This window comes from Didymosphaeria variabile (assembly GCF_027946475.1).
Source record: "Didymosphaeria variabile strain IMI 356815 chromosome Unknown scaffold_4, whole genome shotgun sequence".
Taxonomy (NCBI): domain Eukaryota; kingdom Fungi; phylum Ascomycota; class Dothideomycetes; order Pleosporales; family Didymosphaeriaceae; genus Didymosphaeria; species Didymosphaeria variabile.
Genome location: NW_026611623.1, coordinates 4,009,307 through 4,026,010, shown reverse-complemented (window position 1 = coordinate 4,026,010; position 16,704 = coordinate 4,009,307). Strand labels below are relative to the sequence as shown.

The 16,704-nt window shown below is 52.4% G+C and overlaps 6 protein-coding genes across 6 annotated transcripts; 3 read left to right on the top strand and 3 right to left on the bottom strand.

The window, feature by feature from the left end:
* Positions 1–808: 808 nt before the first annotated feature.
* On the bottom strand, positions 809–2,629 carry SUR1 (zinc-finger protein; the record flags this gene model as incomplete). Its single annotated transcript, XM_056214991.1, has 2 exons — positions 809–1,605; positions 2,224–2,629. 2 exons carry the CDS (start codon positions 2,627–2,629, stop codon positions 809–811), a joined length of 1,203 nt encoding a protein of 400 aa, XP_056072258.1.
* A 609-nt stretch (positions 2,630–3,238) lies between these two features.
* N0V89_006220 (uncharacterized protein) lies at positions 3,239–3,723 on the top strand (the record flags this gene model as incomplete). The annotated part of the gene is made up of 2 exons (XM_056214990.1): positions 3,239–3,525; positions 3,582–3,723. The coding sequence occupies 2 exons, from the start codon at positions 3,239–3,241 to the stop codon at positions 3,721–3,723; spliced, it is 429 nt and encodes a 142-aa protein (XP_056072257.1).
* Positions 3,724–4,326: 603 nt separating this feature from the next.
* Positions 4,327–6,467, bottom strand: N0V89_006219 (uncharacterized protein; the record flags this gene model as incomplete). Its single annotated transcript, XM_056214989.1, has 3 exons — positions 4,327–5,692; positions 5,742–6,057; positions 6,104–6,467. The coding sequence occupies 3 exons, from the start codon at positions 6,465–6,467 to the stop codon at positions 4,327–4,329; spliced, it is 2,046 nt and encodes a 681-aa protein (XP_056072256.1).
* An 820-nt stretch (positions 6,468–7,287) lies between these two features.
* N0V89_006218 (uncharacterized protein) lies at positions 7,288–8,485 on the top strand (the record flags this gene model as incomplete). The annotated part of the gene is made up of 4 exons (XM_056214988.1): positions 7,288–7,473; positions 7,525–7,567; positions 7,629–7,740; positions 7,792–8,485. The coding sequence occupies 4 exons, from the start codon at positions 7,288–7,290 to the stop codon at positions 8,483–8,485; spliced, it is 1,035 nt and encodes a 344-aa protein (XP_056072255.1).
* A 426-nt stretch (positions 8,486–8,911) lies between these two features.
* Positions 8,912–9,446, top strand: N0V89_006217 (uncharacterized protein; the record flags this gene model as incomplete). The annotated part of the gene is made up of 2 exons (XM_056214987.1): positions 8,912–8,914; positions 8,988–9,446. 2 exons carry the CDS (start codon positions 8,912–8,914, stop codon positions 9,444–9,446), a joined length of 462 nt encoding a protein of 153 aa, XP_056072254.1.
* Positions 9,447–11,157: 1,711 nt separating this feature from the next.
* N0V89_006216 (uncharacterized protein) lies at positions 11,158–13,570 on the bottom strand (the record flags this gene model as incomplete). Its single annotated transcript, XM_056214986.1, has 3 exons — positions 11,158–12,830; positions 12,892–13,087; positions 13,142–13,570. 3 exons carry the CDS (start codon positions 13,568–13,570, stop codon positions 11,158–11,160), a joined length of 2,298 nt encoding a protein of 765 aa, XP_056072253.1.
* Positions 13,571–16,704: the final 3,134 nt, after the last annotated feature.

Sequence of the window (16,704 nt, the reverse complement as noted above, 5' to 3'; positions counted from 1 at the left end):
CTTATCTCGATTATCATAACCCATCTCTTAGTATATCAAGTGGATGGTAAGATGCCAAAATAGGAGCGCCGCCAAGACAGGCATGTCCAAATTGCGAGACGCGTTTCTTCATGCGGCGGGTGCGAAACGCGCTGCGCAGAGTACCGGATGCTGGAAAGGAGCACTGGCCGCGGCGATGCACTGGCTCTATGCGAACGGGTTCCACGACATTAATACCACTGCTCGGCTTCTCCGACGAGTCGGAAGATTTGTAAGGGGCGCGTGCTTATGCTTCATCTTAGTCGTTGTAATGGTATGGTTGTCATAAAAGTATGTGTATATACAAGGAGGTAGCGTAGGGCATGAAAGGGGCGTGGCTCGCAACCCTGTCGCCACGTGCGCATAGCAGGCCGTTCGTTAACTTAACGTATACCTTCGTCAATCATCGGGGTATCTCCCACCAATTCATTCCAGCCTACTTCCTTGCCAAAAGAGACATTTCAGGAAACACGCGAAAGGAGACCAAGGCCCTCGACATGCTTCCGAGCTCATCCGCCGCATTTCCATGTCTGTTCAGATGGAAGGGGGTTACGTCCCACGACCTTTCCGCCTTCCCATCTTGACTATCTCGCCCTCGCCGGCACGCTTATTCCACTCCTCCGTCTCACGCTTCACCCCCTCGCGGTACGTCTTCGCCTCGTCGCTGCCTTCGACTAAGAGCTGCGGACAGTGTCCCGAGCGGCGTAGGTGTCGCTTCAGATTCTCCCAGCGGCAGTCGGGCTTGAATGTGCACCCCGGCTGCGGGCAGCGGTAGGGGCGTAAAGTCTACTCATTGCGTCAGCTTGATGATGGAGTGGACACCGTTGAGGGGGCTTACCTGATGCGTGCGCTCATGCTTACTCAAATTCGAGCTGTCCGCGCACGAGAAGTCGCAGAAGCGGCACTTGTGCGGTTTCTTCCCTTCGTGCAGCGCGGAGATGTGCGTCTGCAGCTGCGTGTGCGTCGTCGTGGTGTATCCGCACCTATCGCAGACATATGGGCGCTCGCCCGTGTGGGTGCGCTCGTGGTTGTCCTTCGCTTGGTTGGTAGCGAAGGTCTTGTTGCAGTCTTTGAAGCTGCATGCGTAGGGGCGGTGGCCGGCGTGCGCGAGGAGGTGCCGCGAGAGCTTGGAGCGCTGCTTGAAGTCTTTGGAGGAGGCTTCGCAGTTCTCCCACTGGCAGACGCACTGGGCGCAGTTGTCGACGTGGGTGGCTTTGATGTGGGCGTGGAGGGCGGAGGCGTCGGGGAAGGCGGCGAGACAGAGGAGGCCGGGGGCATGTTGCCATCTGCAGACGCAGGACTGTGCATCCGTAGCGCTTCCGGTCAATTCAGGCTTGGGTTCAAGCCGCGCAGCTGATATGTCGAAGTCAACCTTAGGGTTCTTGGGCCCCACGCTCTGGAATGCATCTGAGTAGTGCGATTGCGGAAGAAGCCAAGTGGTATCATTGAACCCGTATAAAGGGCTGGTCAGATGGTTGTCGAACATGTTCATACCAGGAGCTGAAGGTGCAAGAGAGAACGCGGTGCTCGGTTGACTCGACTGGAGCCCGAAGTTCAAGAAGTTGTTCGCCAGACCGTTACCTTCGGCTATGGAAGCATTCCAAAGGTCGAGATGTTCTTGTGGAGCGGTGGTACAGTCGCCACATGCCCTGGATTCACCGTGGCAGCACGAGTTGTCAATGTGACAATGCTCTCCGGGAATGTTCAGGTAGCACGATGTACCAACGATATGATTTGGCGCCGGAGACGGGTGGCTGCTGAAAGCACTTTCGGTGGAAGTAAGATTGCCGGGCGACAATACGGGTGTAGCCACGGTGGAAGTAGTTGGTACTGCTCCATGGCAATGGTTCAGTGTGTCGTGAGCCTGGGAGTAACATGGGTATGTCTCATATCCAGACAGGTGAGAATCAAATCCATGCTGTCCCTCCTGGAAGTGACATCGTGTGTTGTCGTAACAGTAGATGGTGCCAGCAGTGGTGGGTGCTGTGTGAGCGAAGTGACATTCACTATTTGGATCTCCGAGCGGACAAGGCGGAGCCTCGCACTTCTGACAGAAGCATGGATCGTCGACACCGTCTATCTTTGTGCATTCGGGATCAGCACAGTTGTCGCTGCATACTGATTCCTCACAATGAGGGTCATAGCATGCGTCCTCTTCGGAGCACTGTTCATCACCAGGGCATGGCAAAGCGCAGGGAGAGTTACACGATGCGGTGTCCAGATCGCATCCTTGGCAGAACTGCTCGAAGCACAGGTCCGGGAACTGCTGGTCCGAGTTCGAGATGGCTTGGTTGGCGGCAACATTGTGGTACTCGCCTACTTTGACGGCCGAAGCCTTCCGTTTTGACGGGCGCCCGTCTTCACAGGAAGGACAACCGGGCTTGGGATTGCGAGTTCTTTGGGCACTTGGGTCACCATGCTCAGCCCAAGTACCCGTTTCCGCGGCCAATCCCAGGCCCGCAGATTTGGGATCTGTCAGTATGACATTGTTCACATCGCGCTTTGAACCTGCCAGCGGCGCGGGCAAGGCGAACATAGGATCCGGAAAAAAGAGGTTGTCGTCGTCGCCGTATGCCGAGTCGCGGTCGTTTCCTTGATATGCGTGAGCCATGCCGACGCTGTTGGAGGGGCTTGAGACAGACTGAGGGGAAGGAAAAATGAAGGTCATACAAGCTGCGTTCCGGACATCAAGGTGCTCGGTTGCGCAAAGACGCAATACAGTGCAACGCGGTTTCCCCACCGAACATAAGAGTGCAGTAAGGTCGGTATAAAGGTGAAAGACTGGTGTCCCGCCAGTTCTCCACGAAGTTTTGAGAAAAAAATGTCTTTCAAAGGTGTAATGGTAGTTTGTCGCGTGGTAGTGAATGCGGCGCAAAGAGTTGATTCCGTTGGTCAGGTGCACTGACTAATCGGCTTACTTCCCTTTTCCATTGGACGCTTGCTTCGCTGCCTCGTTGCACGCGACCACTCCATCGTTTGCGGACAAAACATGCACTCTCGTCTTCTTGAAGAAGTCGACGTGGCAGATATCCCTCTGCGCATGCGCGGCAGACGGCAAGAAAGAGACGCGCACACAATGGAGGGTCTTACATTAGCACTCATCCCCAGCGGCTTCCGTGCGCAGTGAAGCTGCAAGACATAAGACCCCGCGCGCCCAGCCCGGCTGTCTGTCACCTCCGCCCGGCGCCCATTCGCCAACTCCACACCCTTCCCTACAACCATGGGCAACCTTTGCGGCAAATCGTCCAAGGAGGACAACTTCCAGGGCGCCGGTCGCACTCTGGCTTCAGCCCCTACACCCGCGACCAAGGCATCCATCCCCGCAAGCGCCGTCAGTGCAGGTGGTCCTAGTGCGAAGCCCAAGGTGACGGGACCAGGACGTACGGTAGGCGGCGCTGGAGGCAGTGATGGCGCAGAGGATCCCAAAGCAGCGGCCGCGGCAGCAGCAGAGGTGCGTAGTGTAAAGCCGAAGAACGTGGTGAAGCCGATGACCGTTACGGCTTGGATGTGAGCGCGAGGAGATGTAGCTGACGGATGCATTGCTATCACCAGGCCCGTGCGAGCAAGCCCGTGACGGGAGACCTGGCAAAGAAGCTCGACGAGCAGAAGAAGCAGACACGCAATCAGACGCTGCAGCAAGCCGCATACGAGAACCGAGCGCAGCGCGACGCTGATGCTGCGACCGAGACGCGGAATTACAATTGAACAGTCACGCCCGGCCTCATTGAGATCGGCGTGTTACTTCGCTCGCTCATTGCGATTCCTTCATTTAAGCGGGTTCACCCGAGGACGCCTTATCTTGGAAGGAAGTCGGCTCAGGCGACGCATCCTGTTCCTTGGCGAACGGCATGCCGAAGCTGCGGACCGACGCACACAGCCATTTAGCATTCACTTTTGCAACATATACCAGAGGTTGACTCCCTACAACTCGGTCTTGTTTAAAGAAGTTACGAAGTCTTGATTTTGCCATACCACCGGAGTCGGGAGTTTCATACCATTCTGCATCAGTTGTTTATTTCGACACTCGATGGTGTTAGATCACTTTTTGGATATTCAGTGCTCAATGGTTCCGAAGACAATGTCAATACAGTGTGCCACCACTTGTGCGGTCAACGTCTCCACATTAACAAGTGACAACCAAACTATGAAAACAGCAACTTCTATTCTGACACTACATGTTGCAGCAAACTCCAGACATGTATGAGTGATTAGGGGATTGAAAATTCAATAACTTAAACTCTACTGGTGCAGGTCTATCATGGTATCAGACAACATACGAAATAATCTTGGTCCACGCGAGATCTACCTCTACGCTTCCCCGCCTCTAATATGCGCCGCCTGTGCAGGCATCACCTCCGCAGCTTCAACATCCTGCACTTTCTCCCGTTCGAGCAGCCCCTCCTGCTGCTCCGCCACAGGATCGACTTCCTTCCGATTCGAGTGCACACTGCCAGTACACACAGCAAGCAAGAACGGACTCGTCATGACCATGCCCTTCTTCTCCTCTTTCTTCACTTTGCCGTCATCCGCTACCTTCTTCGGATTCCCAATCCACACATTACCCAAGAACGCCGATGCCACAATGCTGAGACCTACGAAGGGCAGCACGGAGATGAAACCCCACATGATAGCCCTTGCAGCAGCGTCGCGAACAGCTTCCTGTTCGGCAGGCGGTAGACTGGCCAGCGAGTCGAGGCTCGTAAGGCCCGTCGAGCCGCCGTTGATCGAAGAACTATTCCCGGGAGCGATGGCGCGCAGGTATTGCGCGAACTTGTTGCTGAACACTGCACCCATCATCGAAATGCCCAGCGTCTCGCCCAGCGGCAGTGTAAAGCTCAGCACACTCTGCATAGCTGCTAGGCGATTTGGCCAAATCCCCGCTGCGTGTAGCACAACAGGCATGAATCTGAAGGCCGTGCCAGCTCCCGCGACCGCTAGGAAGACGCTAACAAGAGTAGTGTTTCTTGCAGAAATCGCCCACGTCATTGCGGCCAGACCGACGGCTTCGACAATCGACCCGATGAAGAGCGGATAGAAGGTCTGCTTGGGCCAGACGTTGCACATGAGGAGCGTGGTGTATACGCCCACACCGAGACCAGGGGTGTAGTACAGGAGCTGGGTGCCGGCTTTGGAGGAGGAGTAGCCCTCTGCCAACTGCCAGTAGTAACTCACAAAATAGAAAGCTGAGACAAGCGACACGCCGGCAGAGAAGTTGATGATCATAAGGAGCGTGACGTCTTTCTTGCGGAATAGTGTCGAGGGGATCATGGCGACTTGGCGGGTGAAGATGCGCGCCATGAGGCGGCCGGGCCCGAGGAGGTACTCGTGGGTGAAGAATATGATCACGAGTATGCCGCCGACGATGAGGGGGACGATGGTGGCGGCAGACGACCAGGCATAAGAGGTTCCGCCCCATTGGACGGCAAGTATTATGAGTCCGATGCCGAAGATAAAGGTTATCATGCCAATCCAGTCGATTTGAGCTAGGCCGGAGATGTAGCCTGTGCGTCTGGAGTCGCCGGGTTGGAGGTTGACTCGACCTTTCTTGAGTTCACTTCGCATGAGGAAGAAGATGAGGATGTGGGAGAGGAAGGCGATGGGGATGGGAACGACGAAGCAGTAGCGCCAGCTTGAGTTAGCGAGGTAGCCTCCAAGAATGGGGCCCACGGCATAACTACACTATGGGTCAGCAAAGGTTTCTAATAAAGGCGCCGTTGTCGTACCTGATGCCGTTGATCAGACTGAAGATAGTGTTGTTTTTCGAGTTGTCCGCGAGACTCATCCCATCGGACAGGATGATGCGAGTCAGATTCAGAATACCCGCAGCTCCCATTCCCTGTAACGCTCGTCCAAACAGCAGCATCCCCCACGTGACAGAAGATGCGCAGAATACGCTGCCTATCATGATCCAAAACATCTGCCATTGAAGAGCACCATGTCTTCCGTAGACATCGGCGAGCTGGCCTGATACTGGGACGAATGTTGTGAAGGTGAGCGTATACGCGGCGACAATCCAGTTGAAGCTTCCACTCAAGTGATCTAGAATCATTAGTACATGCTGGTTGGGTCAAGAGAATCAACTCACTGAAATGCGACGAGATCTGGGGTATCGCTGGAGCTACGATAGTCACATCGACTGCGGCGAGGAAGTTTGGAAGCACCAAGCCGAGGATTAACTTCCAACGACGTGCTGCCATCCTCTTAGATTCTTGTCGAAGTCTCTCATGTTCGACTGGGTTCTCTGTGGGGTGCGGCTTGGTGACGTGGGATGTTTGGTTTGTGGGGGCAGCCCCATCACCAGTCAGGGCATCTTGAGCTGTGTCGCCCGCCGTTGATGGGGGCGATGCATATGGAGATAGGTGAATCTCGTCTGTTGTTGGTAAACCTTCTTTTCGTGCCTTGCTCTCCTTGACCCTCCGTTTGATGTACTTGAACAGCAGATATGCCATTGTTGTGGGCTTCGGTCTATTGGAATCGGGCCCGTCGGCAGAAGAATGTAGATTAGAGGACGAATTGAAGGATGGTAGCCTGAGCACTGGACTTTGTCCGTACTGCAAGCAGCATCTTATACACTCATTACTTTGTGTCTCCACACCTATACCTGTTCGGGGCTGCTCAGCGTGAAAGATGCCTCAGCCTCACCCACTTGGGGCGGGGGGACCGATTAAGCATTCTATCTTCCGCAGGCCGTTGTGCAAGCAGGGCATAGGGTGGCGCTGCTGCGACGCCCATGGTGGATCTTTTGTAATGGGCGAAGCGCACGGAAGCCCGCGATGCATGCCCAAATAAGTAATGCGCTAACCCCGAGTACATGCGCAAACCGTGTCGACCGTTGAGTCGCGCTTGATGCAAGACTCAGCTTGGCGAACGATTGTTCTGAACTCGCAAGGTTATCGCGATTAGGTTACAAGCTGTTGGGACCGGTAAAAAAGTTCGTATTGATCGCGTTGTTAACGTCTTCCTATAGAAACGCGCGTTGCTACTGTAGCAAATCGAAGACCCTGGCGTTGAGTCGCGCAACATGGCCCCCAACTCTGAACGGTGAAAATGTGGACCTGGCAAGCTTAAGCGGATGCGAAGCTCGGACATGGACACGTAGAAAGGAGATGAGGTCGGTATGATTATCGTCAAGTTGAATCTCCATTAGCTGAGGTGGAAATACAAGCCCCGCCAAGGACCATAAGGCTGTCTGCGTCATCCCACACATCCTCCGTCGCTTACAGGCAATTCTTGCCGCCAGCTCCCGTCAACGACTGCTGCTACGCAAATATGAAACCTGTTATTGCGGTCCCAGCGATTGCCGCGCTAGTTCTGAGAGCGTGGTCAAGAAAATCGCTCACCCCGGTCGGCATACTTACAGCTTTCATCACAGCCGTGGTGCACGCTATACATCCATGGAGTGTGTGCTTCGCGCTGTTGGCGGTGTTCTTCCTAGCTGGGACTTCCGCCACGAAGGTGAATACTCAGACATATGTGATTCAGTAACAGAAGCTAACATGACCGTAGGTCAAACATGACATCAAAGCGAAGCTCACACAGTCTGCCAACGGTGCCGCCGGCGGGGGAAGGTTCCCGAAACCACATCCAAGTTCTCGCGAACTCACTCACAGCATCCATATTGATTCTGCTGCACGCATGGCAACTATACAAGGAGGGCACATATGCAAAGGATGACCTGTGCTGGCGGCGAGGAAGCGATGTACTTGTCGTAGGCATAGTAGCGTAAGCTCGGTTGCCTGATAATTCTCATCTCATGCACTCACAATTTGCTAGCAATTACGCTGCTACATGTGCCGACACATTGTCCTCCGAACTCGGTATCCTTTCTCGATCGAACCCTCGTCTCGTCACAGCGCCCTGGCGCGTCGTTCCTCCTGGCACAAATGGCGGAGTATCCGTGGCTGGACTGAGCGCTGGACTACTCGGAGGCTTCATCATAGCGATTGCGTCGACGCTTCTCATTCCATTTTGCGACAATTGGACCCTTGGAGACAAAGTCAATTATACACTAGCTATGGCGCTCGCCGGCTTGGGCGGATCAATCTTGGACTCAGTCCTTGGGGCTGTCCTCCAAGCTAGCGTAATCGACGTACACTCTGGGAAGGTCGTGGAAGGTGCAGGCGGAAGGAAGGTTCTCCTCCATGGACACCCAATGCATTTCAAGCCTGCGGCTGAGCTTCGGAGCAAGGTGGGCCCTGGAGAAGGCAAAGATGGGATTGCAAAGACTTCGGCTGTCGACCCAAGCTTAGATGAGTCGGTCAAAGTGACGAGGACCATGCAAAAAGCCGGAGCTAGTGGGACTGCTGTTGGAGATCCACAGCATGAAAGCCGTAAGGTTGCCGTTGGGAATGACATACTGGACAACAACGCGGTGAATTTCCTCATGGCAGCTATGGTGAGCGTGGCATCAATGGTAGGAGCATGTCTGATTTGGGATGTGCCTTTCAGTAGTATTTTACCCATTTAGATATTTCTATCATATGAGTCTCCCAGCTCCTTGTGGAGAATTGGGCCTATTTCCTAGTCCACTCACTTAGGTCTATGATTGTGTCTCTAAGGGCTCCAATAACCACCCAGCCATCAGATCTGCACATAATCTGAAATGTCACTACGGGAACTCCTCATGCAGTGTACAACGCTGCTCACCGCCTACCTCTTTGGGAAGCTATGCTGCCAAGACGCTAGGCGGCGCGTCACATCGTAGCCTTACTGAGCTCCGACAACACCTCCCCACAAAGCCGACGACCACCGTTCCCGCAACCTTTAACGTTCTCATTATACCTTTGATACTCGCTCGTCCCAATTTCCCGGCTACTAGATCAACACTCGGGGACGACTTTGATCAATAGTCTCTTTGCCATCAGCAGGATCGCTACTCACGGGAACCGTCAAGATGGTATGTATCTTCCCCGCAGAGCTTCAGTACCCTAGAACAGCTCAAGAAAATGGCCGATAACTAACCGCCCCAGTCTCTCCGCTTCGTGCCCCATAAGGCGCACCCCACCTCCACCTCCCTCGAGACCTCTGCGCCCTCTGCGCCCGGCGTCCACGATAATCTCCGCTCGCGCCTCGCCCAGACAACACCCGCCGCCACATCCTCATCAACCAAACCCGTCGAGCTCCAGTCTGCACACCCACTCGAAGCCCGCCTTGTGCAATGGCGTGAGACCCAGGACAAGTTGAAGATGGAGATGCTGAGGCGCCAGTTCGGCATCGCAGAGCCGATCCGGAGAGGCATGGAGCTGAAGACTGTCAGGGAGGGCGAGTGGAAGCCGGCTGTGCTGGGTGGAACGGCTGGTGTGCATCGGGATATCTTGGAGGGGAGGGACTGCGAGATTGGGTGGGAGGATGTGTTTGTTGGCAGTGAGCTGAGGGAGACGCCTGACTTCCACACTGAGTTGGAGGCGAAGATGAAGATGAACTGGTAGAGGAGGTGACAAATGGGATGTGCGGAAGAGGGAATGCGGGGACGGACACCATTGAAAGACTGATGTCAGTTTTCGGAGATGCTGGTTTGGCGGGTGATCAAAGGGCGTAGAAGATGATAAACAGCTACGATATACGTCATGAACGAACACAAGGCGCGCTCAAGAGACGCCCGAAGAAATAAAAAGCTTCTACTGGCGCAGTGATGGGAACACAGTTGGTTGATGATCCGACCGTACCTGGCATGCTGACGTGTATGTTGTTAGCCTCGGGTTATGTGTGCTTGATTTGATGGTGTGATAAAGCATATCAGTGTCGGAACCCGACTCATAACAAATGTATGAGTCACTGAATCCAGCATGGCTGATTCGAAGTGTAGCATTTAACCCATATCTATCCTATGCGTCATTTGAGGCGCACACCCACCAAGATATGTTCTCTCTCAGCACCTTTTGGCGTCATAATTTCGTAATACTCGGCGCAAGTGGACACTGTAGGCCTGCAGCATGCCCTGTATACTTCTGTATCGAGTCACTGTGACATTTGGGCCGAGCGTCGTTAATCAAACCATTGGTGCAACATTGGACAAGCGTCATTGTACAGAAAAGATGCCAAGCAATTGCTTTAATTAAATCTACCTTAGAAGTCAACTTCCGTACACCTTTCCCACGCCTAAGTTGAGTAGGCACCTTTCGCTGAAATCAAACTCAGAGTCAAAGAGCTAACACGCTAGCAGAAGCAATCGCAGAAATAGCAACTCCATCCTTATGCCTTCTGTTCGTAAACACACTCGAAATTCATGTGCACACAATATGCACACGGCTGTTTCTTGTTACAGGGCTTGCAAGAAGCCCAACACTCCTTACATTTCTCGAACTGGGCGTCCGAATTGGCTGGCTTGTAGCTGCATCGCTTTGCCACATCCATCCACCCTCTATTTTCGGGGTCGTCACATGCAGTCATACACGCTTTGCATGGCTTGCCCCCGTCACAATTCAAGTTCCCACGCTGGCAAGGCCCGCACTTCTGAATCGATGGTTCTGCGTCTGGCGGTCCTGCCTCTGTTGGTTGTGCGTCTGTCGCTTCGTCCTCTGGTGGTTCTGCGTCTGTCCAATATGCCTCTGACGGTCCTGCCTCTGAAGGTCCTGCCTCTGTCGATTTGTCCTTTCGAGGTTCTGCTTCTGTTGTGAGAGCTGCATCGAGGGCTCGTTGTTTTTTCATTCGTGCTATTGACGGCCCGTTAATATCCTTGGGATGGAGAGCCTCTTCCCTTTCTTTCTCGTTTCCGGCATGCTCTTGAGGCCAATCGTATCTGCTTCGTATATTTGGGGGTGCCATATTGTTCTCAGACTGTGGAATTGAAAGGTATTGAGAAGATGATAGGTGATCTCCGAATTTATGATAAAACCCACTTCAGGCTTTTGCAAGTTGATGGTAGGTCTGTGAAGGAAGGTGTTGCTAGGACAGACCATTTATACTTCCAGGCTGAGAAGTCATACTCATATTGCGGTCGAAGTATCCAATGCAACTCATAATCCTGTGGAGTCATTGACTCGTTGATGAGTCTGAGCAGCAGATGGGTGAGTCGAGGCAAATTTCAAGGCAAGAGCTTGGTCACCAAAGCTGAGCTATATGAGTACAACGACTGGTGGATGCAGTTCGTAGTGTGAGCTGGATCTTACTATCAATCGATTGTGCTCCATGTATACCCGTTTATTCGTCATCAGAGCTGCAATAGCGCAGGGAATAGAAGCGATGCGTAGAGCCTTCGTCATCCGAGCCTGTATCTTCCTCATCCGAGTCGCGAATTCGTAGACGTCCGAGGCGAAGAGATTGAGCATAGCGTTTCACCACCTTGCGTCGCAGCCGTATCTTACGTGCTTCTATTATTCCGAAGTCAAGAGCCGCCTCTTTGTGGTTTTCCCAGAAGTGTGAGTACGGATTTGATTCCGACCATGAAACGCCAACGATGGTCATATCGTCGATGTCGTACCCAGACTTAGTATCTGGATCACCCTCGATCGTACCGTCATAAATTCGGGCACAGAGCTTTGCCATCTGGAGATGTGTTTCTCCAGCATGTATGAAGCCAGGCTCATTGATGAAGTGATCCTTCACTGTCTGGTGACAAAGCTTAACGCGACACGAAGAGTAGCCATCTGTGATGTTGCTCAATGTTTCCGATGCGCCTTCGATGTGAACGAGAGGTCCAAATAGTCTGGCCAAATCACCCTCTAAGTCCATGGGGAGATAGTAGTCCAGACAGCTGGTCTCATCGAGCGGATTATCCTCCTGCCAAGCGCTTGTCCTTCTGTATATGGCTTGTTTGACTTCAGTAATGTCGAATTTCGCCAGACCAAGGCCAAGTTCTTTCACGGTCAAAGGCCTGAAAGAGCAGAGCACCCAGGAGAATATCAGTTTTGCACGGCCCTTGTGTTCTTCTGGGATTTCAGACCACAATTTCATGTAGATCGCCGACAAATTTTCAGGTAACTTCTTGAGTAGGCCTTCAATCGAACCTGGTGATGAATCGTGGTGACGTCGGATCATGTCAAGCAACAATTCGATCAGGAGATACATCTTCTCTGCGCGATCCCGTAGCTTGGAAAGGATTTTCTCCTCATACCTGGCTAATCCTGGGCGTTCTGCGATCAGAAACCCCACACTATCCACTATGTATGCTTCCAGATCATGATCCATGGAATCTTCCGAATTAAGGTCGAGCACAAATGTTCTCGTTACGCCAAAGTCGATATTTGAGTACGGCCGGCTGGTGAAAACGAAATTGACACGGGGTAGGCGATCTTGATGCATGGAGGCTATCTTTCCGAACGTATGCAGCATGCTTCGACGCTCTTCGTTGGCAACACACTCATCCAACGCGTCTACCAAGATGACAAACTTCTTACTGACTGGCAATGCCTGTAGAATGATCTCAAAAAGGAAAAGCGTCTTCTTGAATTCCCTTTCGTTCCAGACCTTGGTGTTGAATTTGCCGTCGGACCCGATGATAGAGTCGAGCACAGCCCCGGGCAACTCTATTCTCGCCAAGGTCTGTGCAACAAGAGAGGCCATTAAGTGAATCGGACTCCGCCTACCACTATCGCGATCGTTAAAAGCGAAGAAGAGTATATAGCAGTCGTTTTGAGCAACTGACAGGATGCGATACATCAACTTTGAAAGGACAGTCTTTCCTGAGCCTGGCTTCCCGGTTATATGAAATATAATAGGCATGGTCGACTTCTCTGTAATCTGAAAAGCGACATTGTCTTTTATCCACTGGAACGTGTTTCCTTGGGCAGTCTGGACTTCGTACAAATGCTGTTCGACCGACATCGAAGATAGCGACTGGAAGTGTTCGATGATTTTTCGAGGTAGATCGGGGTCTATAGTATGGTCTTTCACGGGATCAGAGCTCACTCATGATTTGGCATCGTCAATACATACTCGTCCTATGTCCGGTCGTTGGCTTCGGAAGTGATAATGTCGAAGCGATCCGACTAAGATGGTATATCACCTTCTCGAGTTTGCTGAGATCGTCTTCGTCGCCGGAAAATTTGCATATGTTGTTATGATCCGCATCCATTCCTAGTACAACTTCTCCAGGGCTACCAAGTTTAGCCGAATGTCGATCAACAACGATCTTCAATGGTCAGTGCATGCATCAAGAACAGAAGTTTGGCAGCTCTAGACATACCATACTTATGACTTGAGGTAGTATTGCAAATCTCTTCACTTTCCAGGACGTCTTCTTCTCCTCGAAAAAGCTCACTACCTTGAACGCTCCTAACTGAGGATTGAAGTCATCCGAGGTCGCTTCGTTATATAATGAGCCTTTTTTGAGCGTGGACAATAATGAATTTCGTGGTTCTCCAGTGAATACGCTCATGATGCTGGAGACTTTCTCGGCGGCAGCAGCTCGATTCCCGCCACCCTGAGGTGTGCCAAAGAACATCAAGCCGATCGTATTCCTGACAATAGCTCCATAGAGTTCCGAGCGTAGCGTTGCGTGGATCAGAGCCTGCTTCACTACGATTCCACCAAGCGAGTGACAGACAAAGATGATTGGTCTTTCTTTCTCCGCCTTGTCCTGCCTCAGCCGCGCAACTGTGTCAATCAAATCCATAGCGTGCGTACGAACAGTTCCATTCGAGGCGTTGAACACGACGTTGGAATTGTAACCAAAGACTATAATTCTGGCCCATGGAAGTGACTTCGGAAGAAGATCCTTCGGCCAACATGTACCGTTCTTGTGAGTCCACGTAGAGAAAGCATTGCTATTGCCTCCAATTGGGTTGAGGCCGTGAACGAATATGATGCTGCATCGCATGAGCAAGCGCGCAACAGGTTTGGAAGACGACATACTCAAGCTGGGAATAGAGGCTTGTGCAGACTGGAGGTGGCCACACAACGCTCACCAAGCTGGTGGCCATGTCGCTTAGTCGCACCCCAGAGTCTTTAAGGCCTGGCTTTGATTTGCCGTCCGTAAGAGCCTGGGAAACCGAGAGACTCGATAGAGCAGTAATCCCGTCCAGTGTAGGATATCAGAGACCTCTCAATAGATAATCAACGAGTGTTTATAGTGAGAGCAGGCTGAGCGGTGGAACAGGGCGGAGGCAGGCAGAAGCAACGTGCGCCTAGCCTCTTACGAATACGAGGTAGGGAGCAGCATTACGCGAAGCTCATATCAGTTGCTTCACCCCGCTGCTCCCGACATTATTTGTTTCTTGGGATAATGTCAACAGGCTCTATAGTCTCGAGAGCTTGCAGCATCTTGCAACACTGTTGGTGTTGCCACTCCATGTTGCTGGAATGACCAGGCCCACCACATGTTCTCACGGCCGTGAATAGACACGTGCTCCTGCCCTAATTGGCCGTGCTCCTCAGTCTCGCTGCGACCTTGCTGCTGCATGCGCGATCCAGCCATGCGCGGCTCCTAGATAGTGAGCCAGGATGTCAACTTTTGAAGCTGTCCTTCAACGTTAGCTTACTAAATCGACTGGCAGTGGCTTATTTTTCTTACACCCTCGATTCGCCGTCTTTTCTTATCCTTTTATCGTGAGGCCCCGCATTCTGTTTGAAAAGGATGTCGAAGTATTGAACTAGACCATGGCATACCTTCAGAATCGGGCAATGATCCCGGGCATCGACGCCTGCTTTCAAAGTCGATGTGACAAAAGCATAATGATACACAAGGGCCATAGTCTCCGTGACTCTGTTGTGTCTGTGAAGTGTGGCTGAAGTTGAAAGGATTGGAAAGCTGCACGATCGTGTGCGTTGCATTATACTGACTTTGCTATCAAAAGCGACGGTAAGTCCCTTTCGATAGCGGCTCCTTCGTAGTGACAGCCTTTCGGATAGTTCTAGCTCGTCCAGAAACTCTGCGCTGTTGGTGTTGCGGCAATCGGAACCATGAAACAGGTCTATCCGTCCCAGCAGTCTAGGTTCACCACCCTGTAGAACAAGACAACGTTACCCGACGTACTGTATATCGACTCCGTCCTTGCGGTTTCGAACAGATCCAGTGGCTGTACTGGCCCCCTCAACCTATCATTTTCCGCATCCGTATCGAGCCAGAATTCCAGGCCTCGGAATTCTCAAGAGCGCATCTGAAGGTGCTGTTCGTCTGCTCGACATAGTGTTAGGTATACAGGGCTTTTGGCAATGAGCGTTCTTGCACTGGTCTCTCCGTATGGCGTGGATTCACCTCTCGGAGTTGCGATCTACTTCACCAGCTCAATCAGATTCACACCCTTTTCCCGAGTAGTCACTCTTTTATGTTTATCAGCCCAGCATACGACGTAGAAGCGAACTGGACAATCCCTAGATGCTCATAAGCACGATCAGGCTATGGACGTATTTCTGATGGCAGGTGTTGGGCCCAATGCTTGTCCAAGCCAGTGTTCGACTAAGTCAGCAAGACCAGCTGCCGGCCATTTTCTTGGCCTTCAACAAGTTCGTTGAATCTGGCTCCAATCGCAGACGATCCATGAAGCCCGTCATTTACGTGTGTCAGGGAGCGGCTCATTTATTTTTGAACCATTGTGCTCCAAAATGTGAATTCCTTAGATGGCGAGACCTTAACCTATCCGACGTCTCGGTTGGATGTGTTTAAATCTACTCTTAGTTAGTCGCTGCTGCAAAGGGCATAGGAGGCCCTTTGAGTACAGACCTGCAGGAAATTGAGGTTTGTTTCTTTGGGCCAGTCATTTTAACTATCTTTTTGGAACATCTTTGTCAGACACGTACACTAAAGTGTAAAGTGCCGTAGATAAGAAGTCGAGGGGACAGTAGGAGCCTTTGCAGTGTCCAGGCACGGGAGTTGATGGGGTCTCGATAAACTTTTGGAGAATGTTGTTGTAGGCCAATGGTTCCGACTTCCCCGTCTTTACATCTCATTGGAAGATATAGAATTTGTCATTCTGGTCAGACAGATGCAGCGCTTCTCGCTTGGGAGAATCCCCCACCTGCTCCATTTAGAGAATACATATGGCATCTATCCACAGGTACTGTATGACAATTCCCGTGTGTTATTGAAAGCATCTCAGATAGTTCGTGGCCGGCCCTCCACCGGCGATCGCCCCACGCAGCTCTCGATGGCAGCGGTCACGACGGTATAGTTCGAGCTGCCCCAGACAGAGGCTAAGATTGCACACGGCGTGATCCTTTCTAGAGGCAATCGAGACGGTATCTCCCTTTCCTTCCAAAACAACGTTGATCACACGTGACAGAAGTTTGGGGAAATTGCGGCGCTTACAGCCCTCATAAGTATTCCTGCATTGTACCAGGCCCTAAGCCCAGAGATATGGAGTGAATGCTAGCGTGACCAGCTGCAGGTTCCACCAATGACCTGATTAGCAGGACGCAGGGGCAGCCAAAACCTGAATCAGCGCAACGCTAGGAGGCACTCCAGATAGTGCAGCTGCTTGGGCGAACGATGGTCTGATGATGGAATCAATGGCAATTGCAGGCAAGTGTGACGCAAGCGGACGTCGAACGGGGCGCAGCGGGGCTGGGTGCGGTTCTTGTGGCTCTTGGGAGTGTGGAGAGCTGCATTGCGGAGAAGCAGGCCTGGGTCGGTAGAGACGGCCCTACTAGTCACGCACGCCTCGTTAGGGCTGGGCGTTCGCTGCCAGTGCACGATCCTCCCGGCGCTCTCATTCAACATCGCCCGTCACTCTCGCCGCCACCATACCTTCATACGCTTGCCCACCTGCGAAGCGTCTGCACAAAGTCGCGATTCGTATTCTTCTGCTGAGT